Genomic DNA, 23,050 nt, shown 5'->3' on the forward strand with positions numbered 1-23,050 from the left:
GAAAACATTGCTTGTGATGTGGATGAGGTGCTGTGGCCAGACCGCAACAGAAGAGAGGATGCAGCATAGTTTATTTTTTTACTGTAACTGTATACATTAAATTATTCTGTTTTGTATGTAGACCACTGTATGTGCAACTTTGTGTTGGTTGGGAATGGGATGTACATTGTTTTTGAGGGAAAAATAAAATATATTTGTTACTGTGTATTTGTGTGTTCTGAGTATAAAAACAATATTCTCAAATATTTTACAACACACTTATGTATGTACTGTCTGTAGTAATGGCAACACTGAACCAAAAAAAGGCCTAAGTCATTATGATGAATGGAGAAGAAGTGTTTTCCATTCATCATAGTGTTTTACATTGAGCACATCAGTGTTCAACTGGTTCTTATAAATGTCTATTCATGTGATGGTTTGTGTGTGTCATTTGAAAACAAAATACCATTTTGATAAGAAATAACATTGTTTTGAATGTAAAGATTCATTTTGCTGGAGAATTGAGGGGTTTTGCCCATTGTGTGTTTTTTGATTTGTGTGTAGAGTTCTGAGAATATGAGGCATGCTTTCAGAAAATGTGTGTAAACAATCGAGAAAAACTGTAACAAATAGGTTATGGTCAATATCATAAAGTGGATCATGAGTGACAAAATATGGATGATTAGATGTCCAAGTTAGTATGAAAGGCCAGATTTGGAATTGTGATACCTATTGAACACTACATTTTCTTGCATTCTATTTATTTTCAGTCATGATTGAAGACACTCAGCCGTAGACCGTATTATGTATAAGTACTGAATCAGAGACGGTCATTGTGCTACAGAATGATATCATTTAATTTATCAGTTATTTATTATTTGATCACTTTTGGCTTCTTGGCAGTCACAATACATTCAGTTTCTGGTTTTAATAATAGTGCTGTAGATAAATCACACAAAATATTGAATATCACATTTTATACAAAATCTAAATATACTTTATCTTTTATAAAACATTTAGACATCATCTACAGTAATTTAATACAGTCATCACTTGTATCATCTGGCATAAAATTCACTGAGAAAGAAAACATCTCTTAAAGGTCCAATGCAGATGTTTTTATCACGACATCAGATCATTTCTGTGTTACAATTAAGTACCTTACTGTGATTGCTGTCAATTAAAGTTGTCAAAAAGAAACTAATATCTAAATAACCAGATAGCAAAATTAGAAATTGCTCTTTGCTAAGAAGCTAAGACTGTATGGGAGTGGTCTGAGTGAGGGGAAAACTGAAAACTAGCTGTTATTGCCAGAGAGGTTTGGAACTCTCTTTCTTATTTGACTATTAACTAATTTACCACCTGGCAGTAAACAGGTGGTATTTTCAAACAGCTCTTACACTAAAAGGGCATTATCATTTTCACAATATTACTCAAACCTCATAGTGTGGAAATATACATAAAACACAGGATTATCACATTTTTGAATGCACTGGGCCTTTAAGGTACATATATATTATTTATTTTCATTACAGTACAGTATTTAAAATATCTTAATTTACCACAGCAAAACATATACAGTAGGCTAATACTTCTGCCCCAGAGGTTGCTAAAATAAACAGATGGGAAGTTTTAAAGTGTAATACACAGATCGCCATCTCTCCCAGTGGGTCCCAATGCTTTTGGCTTCCCTTCCTTACCTTATTTCCTTCATGGTCACTGATAGGACTAGATAAGTGTCCACCATATTGCTTTTACCTGTCAGTTTTTTCAGTTAGGTGGTGAGGAAGTAAAGGAGACAAGGAAAGTTAGATCTATAAGATTATTGGCGTTGTCTCCAGTGACTCCCTCTCCTTGTTCCCTTTCTTTCATCAGATGTAAATGTGCTGGACACATAGAGGTGTAAACAGATTGAATCCTAGTAGGCTTACCCCAAATTGCTTTTCAGTGACCCTGTCTTTTTTATAACAGTTTAGATGAATGAGAGGAGAAGATGAACCCCTCAAGACTAGATGCACCCTAGGTTAGGAGAGAGGTAGGTGAGAGGAGGTTAGGCGAGAGGTAGGGGGAGACTATGTTAGAAGAGAGGCTCGGTCCAAGCATGAGATGGAGACAGATTAGACAGTGACGTTCAGATTATTCAGGAAGTATCCTATATCTGCTCTGGGAGCCAATTGGAATTCCCAAGCCCATTTCACAGGGGGAGGAAACAACTGCACACTTCAGAGAAAAGTGGGGGAGATCAGAATTTGTTCTCCAGTGAATGGAAGTGAATAAACCAATTGGAATAGTCGGTTTCCATTTGCAATTCCGGGTTCATTATGGAATGGTCTTTGTCTAATCCTTCTTCATCTAAATCTAGAGCCAGTCCAGGAACACTCTTCAGAGGTGATTTCAGGTTTGTGCAAATAGGAGACTCAGTGATACGAACACTAAACGTGTGTTATTCACTAATGCAAAGCAAATGCCCATAGGTTTCTTTATATCATATTTTGAAGAAAGAAATCTCAAGCACATTTTACTAAGGCCATTTAAAAAACTGTAATACTGATTTGAATGAAATCCCCACTAGGTGAAATCAAGGGGTGGTTATGTAGAGGCAGGTTTTCCGTAAATGGACTCTTCCCCAACCATTCAGATTTAGTTTGGATTTAGAGTTTTGGTCTCAGATGGTGGTTGTGTTGCAAGGTGCTAACTCTGTGTTATTTTATTTCAAGGGGACATGAACAGAAGGAGGAGGAAGGGAAAGGGAGAAGTGAAGATCATTGAAACATGCAGAGTGATTGGTTAGCTTGGGTGTCTGCAGGGGGCTGAGTAGGAAGGGGATTGGGTAGGAGAATGGGAGATACTTCCTGGTCAGTCCTAGAATCCTGACAGTTGAATGCTCATATAGAGAGACCTCGGCTCCAAGACGTTTAAGGTGCAGTGCTAGTTTATTCTCAGAAACCCTGTCTTTATCCATCCTCCGTTGTGGGGAGGGAGAGGGTTAGATGTGTGTGTTTGTGTACATTTAACTTGAACCTTTATTTAACCAGGAAAGACCTTTGAGGTTAGACTCTGATGTGACCTGGATGTTTGTGTTTGCATTTGTATTTCTGTTTGTATGAGGGATTGGAGTGTGTTTGTCTTCAAAGCCGATTCCTCCTTGAGGGTTTCTCTCGCCCTGTCTGCACTCCATCGGTTGGTCGTCCTTTAGAATATGCTCTGCCTTCTGTTCTTCCCCCGACCTGGGTTTGGTAAAGAGAACAGGAGGATCACATGAATTAACTGAACATGTTTCATGGTTTATTTGCAGTAGTTATTATTCGTGTTATTGTGATGGTTTATGGGAGTAGTACTGTATTTGTTGTACTGTATTGTACCTGGAGGCTGGAACACTGAGCTGCGGTGGCCTGGGTCTTTCTGCAGTTTAATTTCTCGGAGAGAAAACACAGAGGAGGCTAGAGAGGTGGGAGGGGTGAGAGAGAGAGAGAAAGAAAGTGAGAGGGAGTGAGAGAGAGAACAATGAGAGGGGGAGTGAAAGAAAGAGAGAGAGAGAGAGAGAGAGCATGAAGCACAAAACATAAATTGCCACTTAATACATCATTCTCACCACATGATTGAAGTCAAATACATTTAATGTGTGTGTCTTACTGTCTGCAAGGCTGTGGATGTTCTCTCCCAGGCTGAGGAAGTAGGGGTGTCTAAGAGATGCTTCAGCTGAGACTCTGGTCCTAGTGTCATACTGAAATAACATAGGGAAATACACACAACACCAGAATAAAGGTTTGGTATTTAACACTAGTGGTTACAGGTTGGTGTATGTGTTTTTCTTACCAGGAGTAAAGCAGTTAGCATGTTAATCCCCTCAGTATCCAGCCTGGAGAGGACAGTAGATTCTGGTTATGTTACTGGGTTGTGGTTTGTGTTACCTGAGCTAGTGGTTGGTGAGTGGTCTTATTGCGGTAATGCTGTGGTTGTGTTACCTAGGGACGTGGTTGATGAGTGGCTGAGGTCTGTACTCGGGGAACATGTAGGATCTGAACTCATCATTATTGGAGATACCTGGCCAGCTGTCCTCTTTTGGGGTACCTGAGAGAGAGCGAGAGAAAGGTTAATGTAAATGCTTCATATTCTATGTCTGTATGGGGGGTTGTCTGTATGTGTTTGAATCTAGTTACCAGCACGATTGTGGTATAAATGAAAAGAGTAGAATTGGTATAAATGAAAGAGTAGAATTACCAATGATTCTGAAGACTAAGTGCAGCTCCTCTTTCACTGAGGAGCCGGGGAACATGGGACGACCTGTCGCCATCTCAAATAGAATACAGCCCACGCCCCTTTAACACACACACACAGGAATGAAATGGAAAGTGAAAGGTGGCGTTCGACATAGAAGATTATTTGTAGATCAGTCAGTCATTCACAATTGACCCATGATACATCACAGTTTTGATGTTTACATTTACATTTTAGTCATTTAGCAGACGCTCTTATCCAGAGCGACTTACAGTAGTGAATGCATACATTTCATACATTTTTTCCCTGTACTGGTCCCCCGTGGGAATCGAACCCACAACCCTGGTGTTGCAAACACCATGCTCTACCAACTGAGCCACACGGGATGTTCTGGAACATGTCCAAAGTGATCTTTGGAGACTAATGCCTGAAGGGAGGTGGTAATGCTTCACAGTGTGTATGGAAATAACAAACCCCTGGAGCCGCACACACACTCACACTCTGATGGACTCACATCACATGGTCCAGACCACTATGTACACACCACACACGCACACAGACACATGAGTAAACATTTCACTGTTAGTCTACACCTGTTGTTTACAAAGTATGTGACAAATAACATTTGATTTGATTCTACATACAGTGGGAGATTCGTCAGTAGAACAGAGACACACACACAAATCTAAGAGCAGGTCTGTGTACGAGCCAAGGTGTAATAGAATATACAATGATGTCCTCTGCTCCGATGGAGACCCATCCACTGATGAAAACAATGTGTTGCAAGTTAGTTGAAAGTTGCTGTATTGTGTTGCTGGATAACAGCCTTTGGAGATTCAAGGTAAATTCATGTGATGCAGAAATGATCACCATGGTGATTGCTCATATCAGGAGTGATGGCTTACATGTGAGTTAAGTGAAGGGACCGCTTAGCTATGTGGCTGTGATCATGTATAGTGTGGACAAGACATCTGACCAAAACATGGTTTCCCTCATTTAGGTTTCCATTGTTGTTAATGAAGGTTAATCAACGTGACAGACATGTGGAGGTTTGCTGAAATGCTTCTGTCTCTGTGAGTCAGAATGGAGTTCTGTGTGTGGGTGCGTGTGCATTTGTGTGTATATGTGTAGTGTACTACTCACCACATGTCGATGGGTGTAGAGTACTCTGTGGTACCCAGAAGTACTTCAGGGGGGCGGTACCATAGAGTCACCACCTCGTTGGAGTAGGTCTTAGTGGGGACAGACTTGGCCCGTGCCAGACCTGACCAATCAAACAAACAGTCATGAGCTGGATCTCCGAGAGGGAACGTTATCTACTGATCTGGTCATCTACATGCTGAATGGGTGTTGAAAAGGTTGCTAAGTTACCAATGTCTGTGTAGCTATCTGTATGGGGAGACTATCTGTATGTGTGTGCGTGTGTGCATGTCATACCAAAGTCAGCTAGTTTGAGCTCTCCCTTGTCGTTGATGAGCAGGTTCTGAGGTTTGAGGTCTCTGTGAAGGATCTTCCTCTTATGGCAGTAGGACAGACCACGTAACAACTGGAACATAAAGATCTACAGAGAGACAGAGAAGAAGAGAAGAGGATGAACTGTTTTCAGTAGGGGTGACAAGAGCCATATATTTAGAGTTAGGACATTGAGGTTTCTGCTTTATGATGCATTTACATGATACAGTACAATCAAATAATTCCATACGGCAGCCCTGTTAGCTCCCCATGAGAAGTGTTGACCAATAGCAATTCATGGAATTTTTCTTAATTTTAAACAATGCTACAGAATGTTACTGAACTTCTAAAATTAGAATCCAAATTCTTGTCATGAATGGATAAATGGAATGCTCAATGGCAACTACATGGCGTCTGTTCTAAAAGGTGGCCGAACTCTATTGCTCTGGGGACTAACCTTGACGTTGTTCATGCTCATCAGGTTTCCACAGTTGTCCAGGTACTGTTTCAGATCACTGTCCTGAGAGACACACAAACAAACACAAACACACACATTATTTAAGAACGTTAATATGAACATGAAGCTATGTAAAAAAAAAAAAAAGATACTGATTATTAAACTGCTCAAAGTATTTGAAAGATGTTTAAACTACTCACCAGGTACTCAAAGACAAGAGTGAGGGAGCGTTCTGTGTGTATGATGTCATGCAGTGTGACAATGTTGGCGTGTTTTAGGTTCTTCAGTAGAGACACTGTAGAGAGACAGAGAAAATGGTTGGCTGTAGCTCTGGCTGCATGGATGACATGGTAATTACATTTTAGCTCCACTGGGTGGCGTCACATCCATTTCTATGGGCACAAGCACTGTTCATGACAAACTGTTCACACTGTTCTTGTTGGCAGAGAGAAAATGTTGCATGTTTAAAGCTTATTTTCTGCAATTCTACACATTTTTGTCATGTCTTATGTGTGTTCATGTGATATTTGAGTGACTCAAACGTTATTAAAAAAAATCTATGGGCTAAAAAATGTCCAGTGTGTTACCTTCTCTGATAGCTGTACAGGGCGCTCCCTCCTCGTGCTCTAGCCTAATCTCTTTCAGCGCCACCAGGTTCTCTGTCAGTTTGCTCCGACCCTTAAAAACGGTGGCATACGTTCCCTACACGGGAACAGGAAAGAATGTCAATGCCAAATGTCTAACCCTGACCCTTTTAACTACTGAGTCTAACCCTACCCCATAACATTACCTCTAACCATAAACCAAACATTAACCTAAAAAAGAATAAGGTTAATTTGGCTACCAGGTAGCTTTATGTCATTGCTGTCTCTCTCTTGAAACACTGACTTGTTTCATGGCAGGATGTAAGGTATTTGAAGAGGACCACATTGTTACGTGGAGGAGCAGTCATGGTTGACCATTCTTTGCGTCTGTTAGTTTACTGTAAACACATGTCTTAACTCCCCCCTCTGGTTTGAGATGACCTAGACTGCAATACATTCCAGAACACTGCTCCCACCCTGATGCTGCTCATGTTCACTCCGCTTCACAGATCCGGCAGGACTGAATAGGTGTAAGACATATGAAGAAAACTAAGTAGGGGGATTTCTTACACCTATCCAGCTATTGTAGATTGGTGAAACCCAGTAGGTCCCCAGAGACTGTGTTGACTCACTTGTTTCCTGTTAGACTTTCTTAAGGGAGCTAGATGAGGTAAAAGGGAAGGTGAATACCCACACACTGATAATACCCACACGCCTTTACTTTCAAGTTTGTCCTTTATTTTCACATGTTATTCTTTGTATCTTGCACCTATTACATCAGCTGGATGTGTGCCTTGAACTGCAGCTGAAAGAGCGTGACCATAGCGACAAACACTTACCTCTCCAAGTTTGCCCAATTTCACGTACGTCTCCAGCTTTCCAAAGCCAATGTCAGACTGCATGGAAAAACACATAAGGTAGCCTACTATGGTTAGGGCAATAGTGTATTATTACAGTATTGGGATATAGGTTAGTTATGTGTAGGGTAACTGTGCTGTAGGGTTATGGCAGGTAAAGGGATATATTTATGGTTATGACCATATGATTTAGGGATTTATGGTATTGGGATACTGTGATATTGGGTATAGGCGGTAGCCTACTGGGTGTTGGGGTATATTAGGCTATTGGGGTATAGGGGGGTACAGGGTACTGACCACTGATGCCCGTCAGGACATGCGTCTGAGTGGTTTGATTTAGTGTATTGGGGTATGGGTGTATTATGGTATATAGTGGTGTATGTGATACTGAACAGTGAAGCCCGTAGGGACATGCGTTTGAGGGGTTTGATTTAGGGTATTGGTGTATTAGGGTATAGGGGTAAGAGGCATACAGTAGGGGTATGAGGTATGGGGTACTAACCAGTGAAGCCCGTCGGGACATACGGCTAAGGGGTTTGATTTAGGGTATGGGTGTATTAGGGTATAGGGGTAAGAGGCATACAGTAGGGGTACGAGGTATGGGGTACTAACCAGTGAAGCCCGTCGGGACATGCGGCTGAGGGGTTTGCAGGGAGGAGAGTTGTTCTCACTCTCCATCTCTCTCTCCATCTGCAGCTTCTTGAGGAACTCCGGAGGAAGGCGGATGTCCATGGGCAGAGACATACGCTTACTCACGTCCTGCAGAGAATCAATAATCCGTCATCAATATGCAACACTCACACATAATCAATCATTATTTGTTAATATACATACATCATAAATGAGCAATATTCTCACATGATCAATGACACATTGCACCAGAATGTTCATCGCCAGACATTGGTTATCACAGGTGAGGAGGGATTGTGGCTATTTAAAGCTAGGGATGATTAGACAACTATTGGTTTGAGAATGGCATCTTCTCTCTGTGCGTCTATTCTGTAGGAATGGAGACCTGTTTGAATATAGGCGGAGATTAATTAAACCTCTGTTCAATTAAACTTTTCTCCCAGTCTCTCACCCTCTAACACAGTTTCTCCTGTGAGTGACTATCTATCTCACACTTCCCCCTGTAGTACACATCTGGAACTGTCTAAAATAACGTTTTTGTGTGTATGTGAATTTCCCCAGGGTGTGTGTGTGCTCATTTGTGCGTGCGTGCACAAACATATGCGTTTGTGACTGAGTCGCTCTTTGCAGTTATTTTTGTTGAAAAGTAAGACGGCTGAATTCTCTCACTAAAGGTATCTGTCACGGCTGGGTTTAGTGGAAGCAAAAAATAAGAAATAAAGCGAGAGATGGTAAAGAAAGAAAATTCAGATGATGGCTTGTAATTCCCTGTGGGCTGTGTAGCAGCTACTGCTGTTCTGAGGCTGAGAGGAAGTTATGGCCACTCAGCCTGGAGAGGGAGGAGAGGAACCCAGTCAGTAGCTCTTATGATATCATAATGGTGTTATGACTGGTTTCATAATGGTTTTATGAATGCCTTATGTATACCCCCTTCAAGTAATGTGTTACCTAATTTGTACAGGAGGCTATATTTACTTAGTGTCTCTCTCAGTATAGCAGTTCCTTTCAGATTGGTGTTTTGAGCTATACTATACTAATTGGTCTGTCAATATTAACTTTAACACATCTAAACTCTCTATATTTTATATACATTTTTCCTTCTTCCCAACTCTCCCTCCCTGTCTCACTTCCATAGAGAAGCGTCGGTGTGGTGCTTTGCTGCGGTACTGGAGCTGGGAGGGGGACTGTGCTCCGGGTGTGGCTGGCTCAGGGCTCACTGGACTGGGACTGGCCTCAGGGTGCAGTGACGGCAGGGTCAGGCTGTCTGGAGTCAGTGCTGCAGGTCAGAAAGAGAGGGAGACAACATACACTTTAGTGTTATAGAAAATGTAACACACAGATACTGATAAATACAGATTGTAGCCTCATACACACAAACACACACACACACACACACGCAAACAGGCTTGCTTTAACAATCTATCCTCTTCAGTATTGTACACAACAGATTGAGTGGACAATTACTCTTTATGAAACAACAGCACAGCACTCTTTCAGTCTGGACACTACACAAGGCTGTATCAGCTATACTGTGTGGAAGTGTGTGCATGTGTAACTGTGTCAGGCCGTTGAACAGCTCATGGTAGAGTGTTTCAGCCTTGTTTTGACCCTGTATGTGATTGGATTGTTGGTCTCACTGCTTTTGGATGTGTTTGGAGTGGATATTTGTCTCGTCCACCACACCGACTGACACCTCTATGTATGTGTGTCTGTGCATGTGTATGTGTGCCTATGTGTGTATAGTGATTTGATGTGGGTGTGTGTGTGTGTGTGTGTGTGTGCGTGCGTGCGTGCGTTCGTGCGTGCGTACAGTAGCAACGCGCATAACCCACCCACTTGAGGATCTGTCGTTTTCAGCCATTTATTTTGATGGTTGTTAATTTGTTGTGAAATTGAAAAAAGTAATGATTTAAAACAGCTGAAATGAAAGCAAGTTCCGAAAATGAACACTTGGATTATAGTGATATTATAGTACAGTATGTCTGATCTCGCAAACAATGTAAAGTTTGTATAGGTACAGTTGAAGTTGGAAGTTTACATACACCTTAGCCAAATACATTTAAACTCAGTTTTTCACAATTCCTGACATGTAATCCAATTAAAAATTACATACACCTTAGCCAAATCCATTTAAACTCAGTTTTTCACAATTCCTGACAATGTATCATATTAAAAATAAATTTTAAGAATGTGAAATATCAGAATAATAGTAGAGAGAATGATTTATCTCAGTTTTATTTCTTTCTTCACATTCCCAGTGGTTCAGAAGTTTACATACACTCAATTAGTATTTGGTAGCATTGCCTTTAAATTCTTTAACTTGGGTCAAATGTTTCAGGGAGCCTTCCACAAGCTTCCCACTATAAGTTGGGTGGATTTTGGCCCATTCCTCCTGACAGAGCTGGTGTAACTGAGTCAGGTTTGTAGGCCTCCTTGCTCACACATGCTTTATCAGTTCTGCCCACACATTTTATATAGGATTGAGGTCAGGGCTTTGTGATGGACACTCCAATACCTTGACTTTGCTGTCCTTAAGCCATTTTGCCACAACTTTGGAAGTATGCTTGGGGTCATTGTCCATTTGGAAGATCCATTTGCGACCAAGCTTTAACTTCCTGACTGATGTCTTGACATGTTGCTTCAATATATCCACATAATTTTCCTGCCTCATGATGCCATCTATTTTGTGAAGTGCACAGGTCCCTCATGTAGCCAAGCAACCCCACAACATGATGCTGCCACCCCCGTGCTTCACGGTTGGGATGTTGTTCTTTGGCTTGCAAGCCTCCCCCTTTTTCCTCCAAACATAATTATGGCCATTATTCCAAACAGTTCTATTTCTGTTTCATCAGACCAGAGGACATTTCTCCAAAAAGTACGATCTTTGTCCCCATGTGCAAACCGTAGTCTGGCTTTTTTATGGCGGTTTTGGAGCAGTGGCTTCTTCCTTGCTGAGCGGCCTTTCAGGTTATGTCGATATAGGACTCGTTTTACTGTGGATATAGATACTTTTGAACCTGTTTCCTCCAGCATCTTCACAAGTTCCTTTGCTGTTGTTCTGGGATTGATTTGCACTTTTCACACCAAAGTACGTTCATATCTAGGAGACAGAACGCGTCTCCTTCCTGAGCGGTATGACGGCTGCGTGGTCCCGTGGTGTTTATACTTGTGTACTATTGTTTGTACAGATGAACGTGGTACCTTCTGGTGTTTGGAAATTGCTCCCAAGGATGAACCAGACTTGTGGAGGTCTACAATTTATTTTCTGAGGTCTTGGCTGATTTCTTTTGATTCTCCCATGATGTCAAGCAAAGAGGCAGTGAGTTTGAAGGTAGGCCTTGAAATACATCCACAGGTACACCTCCAATTGACTCAAATGATGTCAATTAGTCTATCAGAAGCTTCTAAAGCCATGACATCATTTTCTGGAATTTTCCAAGCTGTTTAAAGGCACAGTCAACTTAGTGTATGTAAACTTCTGACCCACTGGAATTGTAATACAGTGAAATAATCTGTCTGTAAACAATTGCTGAAAAATGTACTTGTATCATACACAAAGTAGATGTCCTAATCGACTTGCCAAAACTATAGTTTGTCAACAAGAAAATTGTGGAGTGGTTGAAAAACAAGTTTTAATGACTCCAACCTAAGTCTATGTAAACTTCCGACTTCAACTGTATGTATGTTTGAGTTTGAGTTTATTTTATTTTTACAGGGACAGTGCACATTAATCAACGTTTCAGTAAAAGTGCCGGTTTTAGCCAGCCGGCTAATTTTCAACCGCAGTCCATGGGCAGGTTATTAAAAACAATTACAATATAGACAATCATAGAACAGTGAGCACACGCAGAGTAACATAGGACAAGCAAGACATAGCATACAGACAGAGCAACATAGGACAAGCAAGATGTAGCATACAGACAGAGCAACATAGAACAAAAAGCAACAAGACAAAATCCATAAAAACAAAGTGTTTCCACACCTCACAAGCTACAGACAACAGACAACATGGAAAGCGGCAATACACAGCTAGGGATTATGTTCACAAATCTGATTGACCTTTAGCCATGTCTTTATGCATTTTGTGAAAGTGTGATATGTGGTGCAGTTATGTGTGTCTGATGGCAGTGTATTCCAGACATGGGACGCTCTCACAGAGAAAGCGGATTTACTAAAAGTGCTTTTCCTTAAGGGAACTATACAGTCACCTCTCATGGCAGACCTTGTGGATCTGCTGCCATATGTTTGGATTTTCTGTTTAACAAAAATACTGAGTGGAGGGGGAGCTAGGCCATTTAGGATCTTGAATACAAGACATGCGTCGGTGTATTGCACCAGATTTTCCCAACTCAGGAGCTCATGTTTTCTGAGGATGTAACAGTGATGATGGCTATTGGGCTTCCTATCGAGCACTTTGAGAGCCTGTTTGTAGACAGACTGAATAGGTTTTAATGTTGTATAGCAAGCTTGGGTCCAACTAGTCAAGCAGTATGTTAAGTGGGGGAGTATCATCGATTTGAAGTACAGTCTTGCTACCTCTGTGGTCAAACAATTTTGTATAAATCGGAAATTAGCTAGGTTGAATTTGGTTATTTGAATTACCTTTTTCACATGCTTTTTAAAAGAGAGGTACTTAAAATCAGATACCACCTGGAGCTTCTCCCCTGACACATAGACATCTGGCTCAGTAGCATCTGTTGCCCTCTTTGTGAAGAACATGCAAACAGTTTTTTTCACACTGAGATGCAAACACGAGTCACTGAGCCACTTTGTAACCTGGACCATTACAGTAGTGAGTTCTTGTGCAGCTTGTTGTTTGCTCTTTGCATGCACATATATCACTGTATCATCTGCATACATTTGAACTTCAGACCCAGTGCAGACGGAAGGCAGATCATTAATGTACAGGCTGAACAAGAGGGGCCCCAGTATTGACCCTTGGGGCACGCCCACATCATAGCTAAGAGTGGGCGACAGCTCATTGCTCACTCTGACACACTGAGTTCTGCCTTCAAGGTATGATTTCATCCATCTCAAGGCATCGGGGGAAAAGTTGAACTTGGACAATTTTGTGATGAGAATCTCATGGTTAACAGTACATATGTATGTATGTATGTATGTATGTATGTATGTATGTATGTATGTATGTATGTATGTATGTATGTATGTATGTATGTACAGTGCCTTGCGAAAGTATTCGGCCCCCTTGAACTTCTCGACCTTTTGCCACATTTCAGACTTCAAACATAAAGATATAAAACTGTAATTTTTTGTGAAGAATCAACAACAAGTGGGACACAATTATGAAGTGGAACGAAATTTATTGGATATTTCAAACTTTTTTAACAAATAAAAAACTGAAAAATTGGCCGTGCAAAATTATTCAGCCCCTTTACTTTCATGCAGCAAACCCTCTCCAGAAGTTCAGTGAGGATCTCTGAATGATCCAATGTTGACCTAAATGACTAATGATGATAAATAGAATCCACCTGTGTGTAATCAAGTCTCCGTATAAATGCACCTGCTCTGTGATAGTCTCAGAGGTCCGTTTAAAGCGCAGAGAGCATCATGAAGAACAAGGAACACACCAGGCAGGTCCGAGATACTGTTGTGGAGAAGTTTAAAGCCGGATTTGGATACAAAAAGATTTCCCAAGCTTTAAACATCCCAAGGAGCACTGTGCAAGCGATAATATTGAAATGGAAAGAGTATCAGACCACGGCAAATCTACGAAGACCCGGCCGTCCCTCTAAACTTTCAGCTCATACAAGGAGAAGACTGATCAGAGATGCAGCCAAGAGGCCGATGATCACTCTGGATGAACTGCAGAGATCTACAGCTGAGGTGGGAGACTCTGTCCATAGGACAACAATCAGTCGTATACTGCACAAATCTGGCCTTTATGGAAGAGTGGCAAGAAGAAAGCCATTTCTTAAAGATATCCATAAAAAGTGTAGTTTAAAGTTTGCCACTAGCCACCTGGGAGACACACCAAACATGTGGAAGAAGGTGCTCTGGTCAGATGAAACCAAAATCAAACTTTTTGGCAACAATGCAAAACGTTATGTTTGGCGTAAACGCAACACAGCTCATCACCCTGAACACACCATCTCCACTGTCAAACATGGTGGTGGCAGCATCATGGTTTTGGCCTGCTTTTCTTCAGCAGGGGCAGGGAAGATGGTTAAAATTGATGGGAAGATGGATGGAGCCAAATACAGGACCATTCTGGAAGAAAACCTGATGGAGTCTGCAAAAGACCTGAGACTGGGACGGAGATTTGTCTTCCAACAAGACATTGATCCAAAACATAAAGCAAAATCTACAATGGAATGGTTCACAAATAAACATATCCAGGTGTTAGAATGGCCAAGTCAAAGTCCAGACCTGAATCCAATCGAGAATCTGTGGAAAGAACTGAAAACTGCTGTTCACAAACGCTCTCCATCCAACCTCACTGAGCTCGAGCTGTTTTGCAAGGAGGAATGGGCAAAAATTTCAGTCTCTCGATGTGCAAAACTGATAGAGACATACCCCAAGCAACTTACAGCTGTAATCGCAGCAAAAGGTGGCGCTACAAAGTATTAACTTAAGGGGGCTGAATAATTTTGCACGCCCAATTTTTCAGTTTTTTATTTGTTAAAAAAGTTTGAAATATCCAATAAATTTCGTTCCACTTCATGATTGTGTCCCACTTGTTGTTGATTCTTCACAAAAAATTACAGTTTTATATCTTTATGTTTGAAGCCTGAAATGTGGCAAAAGGTCGAAAAGTTCAAGGGGGCCGAATACTTTCGCAAGGCACTGTATGTATAGCTGACAGTTGAGGACTTGTGAGGTGTCTGTTTCTCAGACTAGACATTCTAATGTACTTGTCCTCTTGCTCAGTTGTGCACCTGGGCCTCCCACTCCTCTTTCTATTCTGGTTAGAGCCAGTTTGCGCTGTTCTGTGAAGGGAGTACTACTCAGCGTTGTACGAGATCTTCAGTTTCTTGGCAATTTCTCGCGTGGAATAGCCTTAATTTCTCAGAACATGAATAGACTGACGAGTTTCAGAAGAAAGTGCTTTGTTTCTAGCCATTATGAGCCTGTAATCTAATCCACAAATGCTGATGCTCCAGATACTCAACTAGTCTAAAGAAGCCCAGTTTTATTGCCTCTTTAAATCAGCATAACAGTTTTCAGCTGGGCTAACATAATTGCAAAACGGTTTTCTAATGATCAATTAGCCTTTTAAAATGATAAACTTGGATTAGCTAACACAACGTGCCATTGGAACACAGGAGTTATGGTTGCTGATAATGGGCCTCTGTACGCCTGCGTAGATAATCCATTAATTATCAGCCGTTTCCAGCTACAATAGTCATTTACAACATTAACAATGTCTACACTGTATTTCTGATCAATTTTATGTTATTTTAATGGACAGAAATGTGATTTTCTTTCAAAAACAAGGACATTTCTAAGTGACCCCAAACGTTTGAACAGTAGTGTATATACACACACAAGTACATACATTTTTTTTTACATTTGACAATAAATATAATGCCTGAACTCCCACCAAAATCCCTGAACTCCATTCATAAAATTTGAAAAATGTAGTGCCATGGGGCTCAGTTTGTAGAGCATGGCACTTGCAATGTCAGGGTTGTGGGTTCGATTTCCACAGAGGACCAGTACGAAAAAGGTATGAAAATGTATGCACTCAGTACTGTAAGTCACTCTTGATAAGAGTATCTCCTAAATGACTAAAATGTTTTAAAAAAAAAGTGTTCATCCATTGTCCAACTGTTGCATTTATTAGAATAGTTTTTAAAACCTTTTAACAATTTCAATGACCGTTGCTAGTGTGTGTTTGTGCTTCTGCGCGTTCGTGTGTGTGTTCAGCCGATTGCCTCCTGGGGTGTTTGATGTAGTCTGCAGTGAGCTCTTTAACTCCTTGTTTCCATGGGGACACTGATTGCTAACAAAAGCGTGTGAGGATAGGGCTAAACAGAGGGAAATATTCTCTCTCTTCGCCCCCCTCCCCTCTGTCTCCCCCCCTCTTTCTCTGTTTCCTTCTCTTGTCTCCTTCTCTCTCTGACAGATAGCTCATCCATTAATATTTATTCCTGCACCCACAGCCTTCCTTTTATTAGTAGATACACTTGTGTCTGCAAACACAGATACCATTTCTGGTGTACATGCACGAAAATGATGATGATGGAGATTTAGTTGAAATAAAAGTTAATTATTCATAGGCAGAAGGCAAGTATCTAACCAGCTCACTTAACAATGTTAGAAAAATAAGGTGAAAAAAATGTATTGGGAAAAAGAGCGATAGAGAGATGGAATAGAGATAGAGAGATCAACGAAGGCGAGAGAGAGGGAATTGGATGGAATGAAGCGGTGATAGATTAATGGTGAGAAAGATAGCTATGATGACATCTTAGTTTGATTAATACTCCTGCTATGAGTGGGCACAGAACGAGAGAGCGAGAGGGGAAGAAATAAAGGGAGCAGGCTGATCATTTAAATATCACAGTTACAGGAACCCTTGGATCTGTCTGTTTGTAATTGGGGTCAGGGCAGGTGAGACACGTGCACACACACACACACACACACACACACACACACACACACACACACACACACACACACACACACACACACACACACACAAAGGTATAAGACAGCTTGTTTGGAAAAGGACAATCCAATAAGTGGACCACAATATGTCAATACCTGTCTTTATGTAAGACCATGTCCACAAAGAAGGAGAGTTAGTGAGTGTGAGTTAGTTTGTAGTTGTGTTTTTTTTGGTGTGCGGGTACAGGAGGAAGAAAACAGTGTTCACAATAATATTGTTCTTTATGATGAGAGGGTACAGAGACTTCAGCCTATGTGTATATTTAAAAGACTGTGTGTTATAGTCCTATCATATCTAAATTGGGACATAATAATATAGGACATCTGATGAAGTGAATAATGTATTAAAGGGCAGACTGAAAGGCTCTCACATGGCCAGGTAGGAAACTCAAACTCAAGACAGGAGCTGTCTGCTGACTGCTGGTTCCTCTCAGAGTTGCATTTCTAATGAAGCTTATTGTTGTAGGCTACTACGATGTTTTCTACCGATGGGGCATCCATTCTTCTCTAGCTGGCTCTGGTAAAATTTTGTATGACAGTGTTTGACGTGATGATCTGAACTAATTCAATTATTTCATTATGTTTATCTTTCCATCAGCATATAAAAGTATTATTTAATATAGTGAAACTATACCCCTTGACTTTTTCCACATTTTGTTACAGCCTTATTCTAAAATGGATTAAATAAATAAAACATCCTCAGATATCTACACACAATACCTCATAATGCCAAAGCTAAAACAGGTTTTTAGAAATGTTTGCAAATGTATATATAAAAAAACTAACAGAAATACCTTATTTACATAAGTATTCAGACCCTTTGGTATGAGACTCGAAATTGTGCTCAGGTGCATCCTGTTTCCATTGATTATCCTTGAGATGTTCCTACAACTTGATTGGAGTCCACCTGTGGTAAATTCAATTGATTGGACATGATTTGGAAAGGCACACAACTGTCTATATAAGGTCCCACAGTTTGCAGTGCATGTCAAAGCAAAAACCAAGACATGAGGTCGAAGGTATTGTCCATAGAGCACCGAGACAGGATTGTGTCGAAACACAGATCTGGGGAAGAGTACCAAAAAATGTCTGCAGCGTTGAAGGTCCCCAAGAACAGTGGCCTCCATCATTCTTAAATGGAACAAGTTTGGAACCACCAAGACTCTTCCTAGAGCTGGCCAAACTGAGCAATCGGGGGAGAAGGGCCTTTGTCAGGGAGGTGACCAAGAACCCGATGGTCACTCTGAGAGTGCTCTAGAGTTCCCCTGTGGAGATGGGAGAACCTTCCAGAAGTACAAACATCTCTGCAGCACTCAGTCAGGCCTTTATGGTAGTGGCCAGACGGAAGCCACTCCTCAGTAAAAGGCACATGACAGCCCGCTTGGAGTTTGCCAAAAGGTACCTAAAGACTCTCAGAACATGAGAAATAAGTTTTTCTGGTCTGATGAAAGAAACAATGAACTCTTTGGCCTGAATGTCAAGAATCATGTCTGGAGGAAACCTGGCACCATCCCTACAGTGAAGCATGGTGGTGGCAGCATCATGCTGTGGGGGTGTTTTCCAATGGCAGGGAGTGGGAGACTAGTCAGGATCGAGGCAAAGAAGAACGGAGCAAAGGACAGAGAGATCCTTGAGGAAAACCTGTTCCCGAGCGCTCAGGACCTCAAAGTGGGGTGAAGGTTCACCTTCCAACAGGACAACGACCCTAAGCACACAGGCAAGACACCGCAGGAGTGGCTTTGGGACAAATCTCTGAGTTTCATTGAGGTTCCCAGCCAGAGCCCAGACCGGAACCCGATCAAACACCTCTGGAGAGACCTGAAAATAGCTGTGCAGCAACGCTCCCTATCCAACCTGACAGAGCTTGAGAGGATCTGCAGAGAAGAATGGAAGAAACTCCCCAAATACAGGTTTGCCGAGCTTGTAGCATCAGACACAAGAAGACTCGAGGCTGTAATTGCTGCCAAAGGTGCTTCAACAAAGTACTGAGTAAAGGGTCTGAATACTTATGGAAATGTGATATCAGTTTTATTTATTTTTTTATCTAAAAAACAGTTTTTGCTTTGTCATTATGGGGTGTGTAGACTGATGAGGGGAAAAAATATTTAATCAATTTTAGAGTAAGGCTGTAACCTAACAAAATGTGGAAAAAGTAAAGAGGTGTGAATACTTCCCGAAGGCACTGTAAACTAAGTTGCTGTATTAGATTGACTTAAAGATTAGACTGGCAGGCGGACGGGAGGCCTCCCTGGTACACACACGTTAGCCTGTAAGGTATGCTAATGAATTCATCTCTCTCACTCAGACGTGACTAATTGACTTTTTTTTGCTTACCTACTGAGACAGGCGACTGAAGGAGATATGTTGATAAAACTGCCTTAAGAATATTCACCTATATATAGTCATTCTGATCTGCGAGCTGATTGTGTTTCTCTTTATGTTTGCAATAAAGATCCATTAGAAACAATAAATACATGACCACTGTAAAGACAGCTGCTCTGATGCATGTGACAAGCTTTTTGTGTGTTCTGGTATGTCTGTGTCAGGGAATATGATTGAACTGTATCTTGACTTGAAAAAACATTCTTTGAGAGTCTACGAAAGGTTGTGTTGCTGATGCTGTATCCCAACTTCCGTGGGAGTTGAAAGGAATGTTAGGATATGTGGTTAATCCTAGGAAAAATGTCTGCCAAGTCCGTCACTCCAAACATGGACAGAAAGTTGAACAGCATCGCCCTGATTCACTGTTGCAGAAATCAATGATTATTTAATGAAATCTTTGTTCAGTTATTGTCTGAAAGAGGCCGTGGTGGAATAAGGGGTTGCGAAGGGTAGAATGTCTGGATTGACAGAGAGCCTAAAGAACACTATGAACACCAGAACACAATGGTTAAAAGGTTTTCTTTCACTGCTGCAGGGCAGACTAGTGCCAGATGAGAGGATGGTTGTTGCTCTGACCCAGTGGCCTACAACAAGGGAGATTGGCTTGTATAAATGTGTCTTGAACACTGCTAACCCCCATCAGCCTCAGCTCCCAGCACCCCGTCTCACTCTTCCACCCCTCTCTCTGTCTTTCTCGCTCCCTCTCACTCTCCTGTCCTCTCTTACACCTCTCTTTCTGCTTCTCCTCTCTTCTATCTCTCCACTCGGAGCTTGTGTAAATGTGTGTCCTAACCTCATCAAACTGCAGCCTTCCCTTAGCTGGAAATCAGTGATATACAGGCTGTGGGGACAGAGTGGGGCTGGTACAGAGATGACTGGGCTGGTGGTTTGATTACAAACAGATCCAAGAATGGCCTGATCCATTAATAAAAGGATGAATAAATTAATGCAGGGAGGGATGGAGGAGGAAGTAGTGTAAGATCTGGGATCAGGACTTTGAGCTTCCTGTTTCTAAATATAGTCCCAATACGCTGTCATTCATTAGCAACGCTCATAACAGCAAGACCCACCAGATACAAGGAGGACAGATGAGATGATTTGCTGTGCGTCATTGGACAGTGTTGGACAGGCAGTATTTGGCAGTGCAAGGTACTGTTAGAGGTCTTACCCTGAGTGTGTTGGATGTTGAGCTGGTTGATTTGCTCAGTGAACTCGTTTTCCTCGATGCGAGGGACAGACAGAGAGAAACGTCTCTTAAAGTTCTTCATCTTGTTCATGGCGCTGAGAGAGAGAGAGCGAGAGAGAGAGAGAGAGAGAGAGAGAGAGAGAGAGAGAGAGAGAGAGAGAGAGAGAGAGAGAGAGAGAGAGAAGGCATACATAACAAGGCATACATGTATGTAAATGACTGGGTATCGAACTCTGTTTTTTGCTGTGTATCACTCCAGACCATGTAAACCCACTGAGGTAAAATTCATCCCAGTTTACAATTGGCTCATTCATCCCCCTCCTCTCCCCTGTAACTATTCCCCAGATCGTTGCTGTAAATGAGAATTGGTTCTCAGTCAAATAAAGGTTAAATAAATAACACAAGTTTTCAGTTCCAAGGCAAAGTTACTCAAACAACAGCATGTCCTTAACACTTTACAGGCTACGTCCACATTATACGATTTGAACCACTAACCATAATCCCTGGGGTGAAAGAGCATAACGATCAGACTGTCTGGACAGAGGAAAGTGAATATGTAACTACCCTCTGCTGAACCAATGTTCTCTAACCTAACTGCACACCCTCCCATGACACACAGAACAGCTCCCGTTAGTGATTGGGTTGTGGTCTTTGGTTGAGGTCAGAAACAGAGAGACAGAGAGGCAGTCTCTGTGTGTGGTGCTCCCAGGCTGTTAAAAATGCTAACATCGGATCACAGCGAAATAGCAGGAGAGCATTTAATCAATACAGTCACCTCTCTGTCATGGCCCAGACACTGCTTTGTCAATACATCACATAACCATATAAAACCCTCTCCCCCCACTCATTATATAGTTGTCTCACTCTCTCTCACTGAGCAGCAGTGCAGGTTGGTTGCTATGGTCTCCTACTTTCTAATTAGATTCCTTTCAGACTGTGTGTGTGATGTCATTATTTTAAGACCTGAGAGTAGGCAGAACTATGTTCCTCAGTCGTACACGTGTCCATGCATGCTTGTGCGTGCGTGGGTGCGTGTGTGTAACGGACATCATGCTGCTTGCTTAGAGTACCGCGTCCTCCTAATTTGGCTCGAATCCAGAACCTCTGCATTTCTAGCACACGTGACCACCCTCCTGAAGCATCTTACCAGTCGGTGCCACAAGATTTTTTTTACAATTCGTCTGTGTAATTTCATATTCCATTTTTCAATCATTGTAACCTGAAGATGCACACTTCCCTTTAAAGTGACAATCAGCAGTAGAAACAATATCAGTCCCTGTTTAGGTAGAAAGCTGAGGAATTTGTAAGTCGCTCTGGATAAGAGCATCTGCTAAATGACTTAAATGTAAATGTAAATGGATGGGCCTGGAGAAATGTAACCACCATCCATGATATCAACATCATAGTTCTGACCATGTTTTGAGGCTATATAGTATTTGTTTACATTTACTTTCTTTACAAACATTGGAGTAAAACAAGCTTATATTTTGGGTTCTGATGGGGTACAACAGTTGAACTAAGCTCATGAGAATAAGAATTCTGTTCATTGACTACAGCTCAGCATTCAACACCATAGTACCCTCCAAGCTCATCATCAAGCTGGAGGCCCTGGGTCTTAACCCCTCCCTGTGCAACTGGGTCCAGGACTTTCTGACGGGCCACCCCAGGTGGTGAAGGTAGGAAACAACATCTCCACTTTGCTGACCCTCAACACTGGGGCTCCACAAGGGTGTGTGCTCAGCCCCCTCCTGTACTCCCTATTCACCCACGACCGCGTGGCCATGCACGCCTCCAACTCAATCATCAAGTTTGCAGATGATACAACATTAGTGGGCTTGATCACCAACAATGACGAGACAGCCTACAGAAAGGAGGTGAGGGCACTTGGAGTGTGGTGTCAGGAAAACAACCTGGATGTACACATCACAGACAAACTGAAATGGTCCACCTACACAGACAGTGTTATGAAGAAGGCACAACAGTGCCTCTTCAATCTCAGAAGGCTGAAGAAATTTGGGTAATTACCCAAAACCCTGACAAACTTTTACAGATGCACAATCGAGAGCATCCTGTCGGGCTGTATCACAGCCTGGTATGGCAACTGCTCCGCCCACAACCGTAAGGCTCTCCAGAGGGTAGTGAGGTCTGCACAACGTATCACCGGGGGCAAACTACCTGCCCTCCATGACACCTACACCACCCGATGTCACAGGAAGGCCAAAAAGATCATCAAGGACAACAACCACCCGAGCCCCTGCCTGATCACCCCGCTATCATCCAGAAGGCGAGGTCAGTACAGGTGCATCAAAGCTGGGACCGAGAGATTGAAAAACAGGATCTATCTCAAGGCCATCAGACTGCTAAACAGCAATCACTAACACAGAGAGGCTGCTGCCTACATTAAGACCCAATTATTATTTTTTATTTCACCTTTATTTAACCAGGTAGGCTAGTTGAGAACAAGTTCTCATTTACAACTGCGACCTAGCCAAGATAAAGCAAAGCAGTTCGACACATACAACAACACAGAGTTACACATGGAATAAACAAACACACAGTCAATAATACAGTAGTGTGCAAATGAGGTAAGATAAGGGAGGTAAGGCAATAAATACGCCATGGTGGCGAAATAATTACTATATACCAATTAAACACTGGAGTGATAGATGTGCAGAAG

General features: G+C 41.8%; 1 protein-coding gene across 1 annotated transcript in view; it reads right to left on the reverse strand.

The window, feature by feature from the left end:
- Nucleotides 1-1,459: 1,459 nt before the first annotated feature.
- The window catches only part of cdk18 (cyclin dependent kinase 18), a 49,050-nt gene continuing 27,459 nt past the window's right edge, over nt 1,460-23,050 (reverse strand). The window contains exons 2-16 of the mRNA XM_029694140.1: nt 20,356-20,468; nt 9,305-9,453; nt 8,160-8,306; nt 7,530-7,586; nt 6,694-6,808; nt 6,307-6,401; nt 6,107-6,169; nt 5,635-5,758; nt 5,341-5,461; nt 4,201-4,298; nt 3,945-4,050; nt 3,796-3,838; nt 3,613-3,703; nt 3,342-3,419; nt 1,460-3,206 (exon numbers count right to left, since the gene is read on the reverse strand). Of these exons, the coding sequence (XP_029550000.1) occupies nt 3,172-3,206; nt 3,342-3,419; nt 3,613-3,703; nt 3,796-3,838; nt 3,945-4,050; nt 4,201-4,298; nt 5,341-5,461; nt 5,635-5,758; nt 6,107-6,169; nt 6,307-6,401; nt 6,694-6,808; nt 7,530-7,586; nt 8,160-8,306; nt 9,305-9,453; nt 20,356-20,464 (1,431 nt within the window). The 5' untranslated portion in view covers nt 20,465-20,468 and the 3' untranslated portion in view covers nt 1,460-3,171. The remainder of the gene's footprint in view (nt 3,207-3,341; nt 3,420-3,612; nt 3,704-3,795; nt 3,839-3,944; nt 4,051-4,200; nt 4,299-5,340; nt 5,462-5,634; nt 5,759-6,106; nt 6,170-6,306; nt 6,402-6,693; nt 6,809-7,529; nt 7,587-8,159; nt 8,307-9,304; nt 9,454-20,355; nt 20,469-23,050) is intronic.

The sequence above is a fragment of the Salmo trutta genome, chromosome 16 (genome assembly GCF_901001165.1).
Source record: "Salmo trutta chromosome 16, fSalTru1.1, whole genome shotgun sequence".
Classification (NCBI taxonomy): Eukaryota; Metazoa; Chordata; class Actinopteri; order Salmoniformes; family Salmonidae; genus Salmo; species Salmo trutta.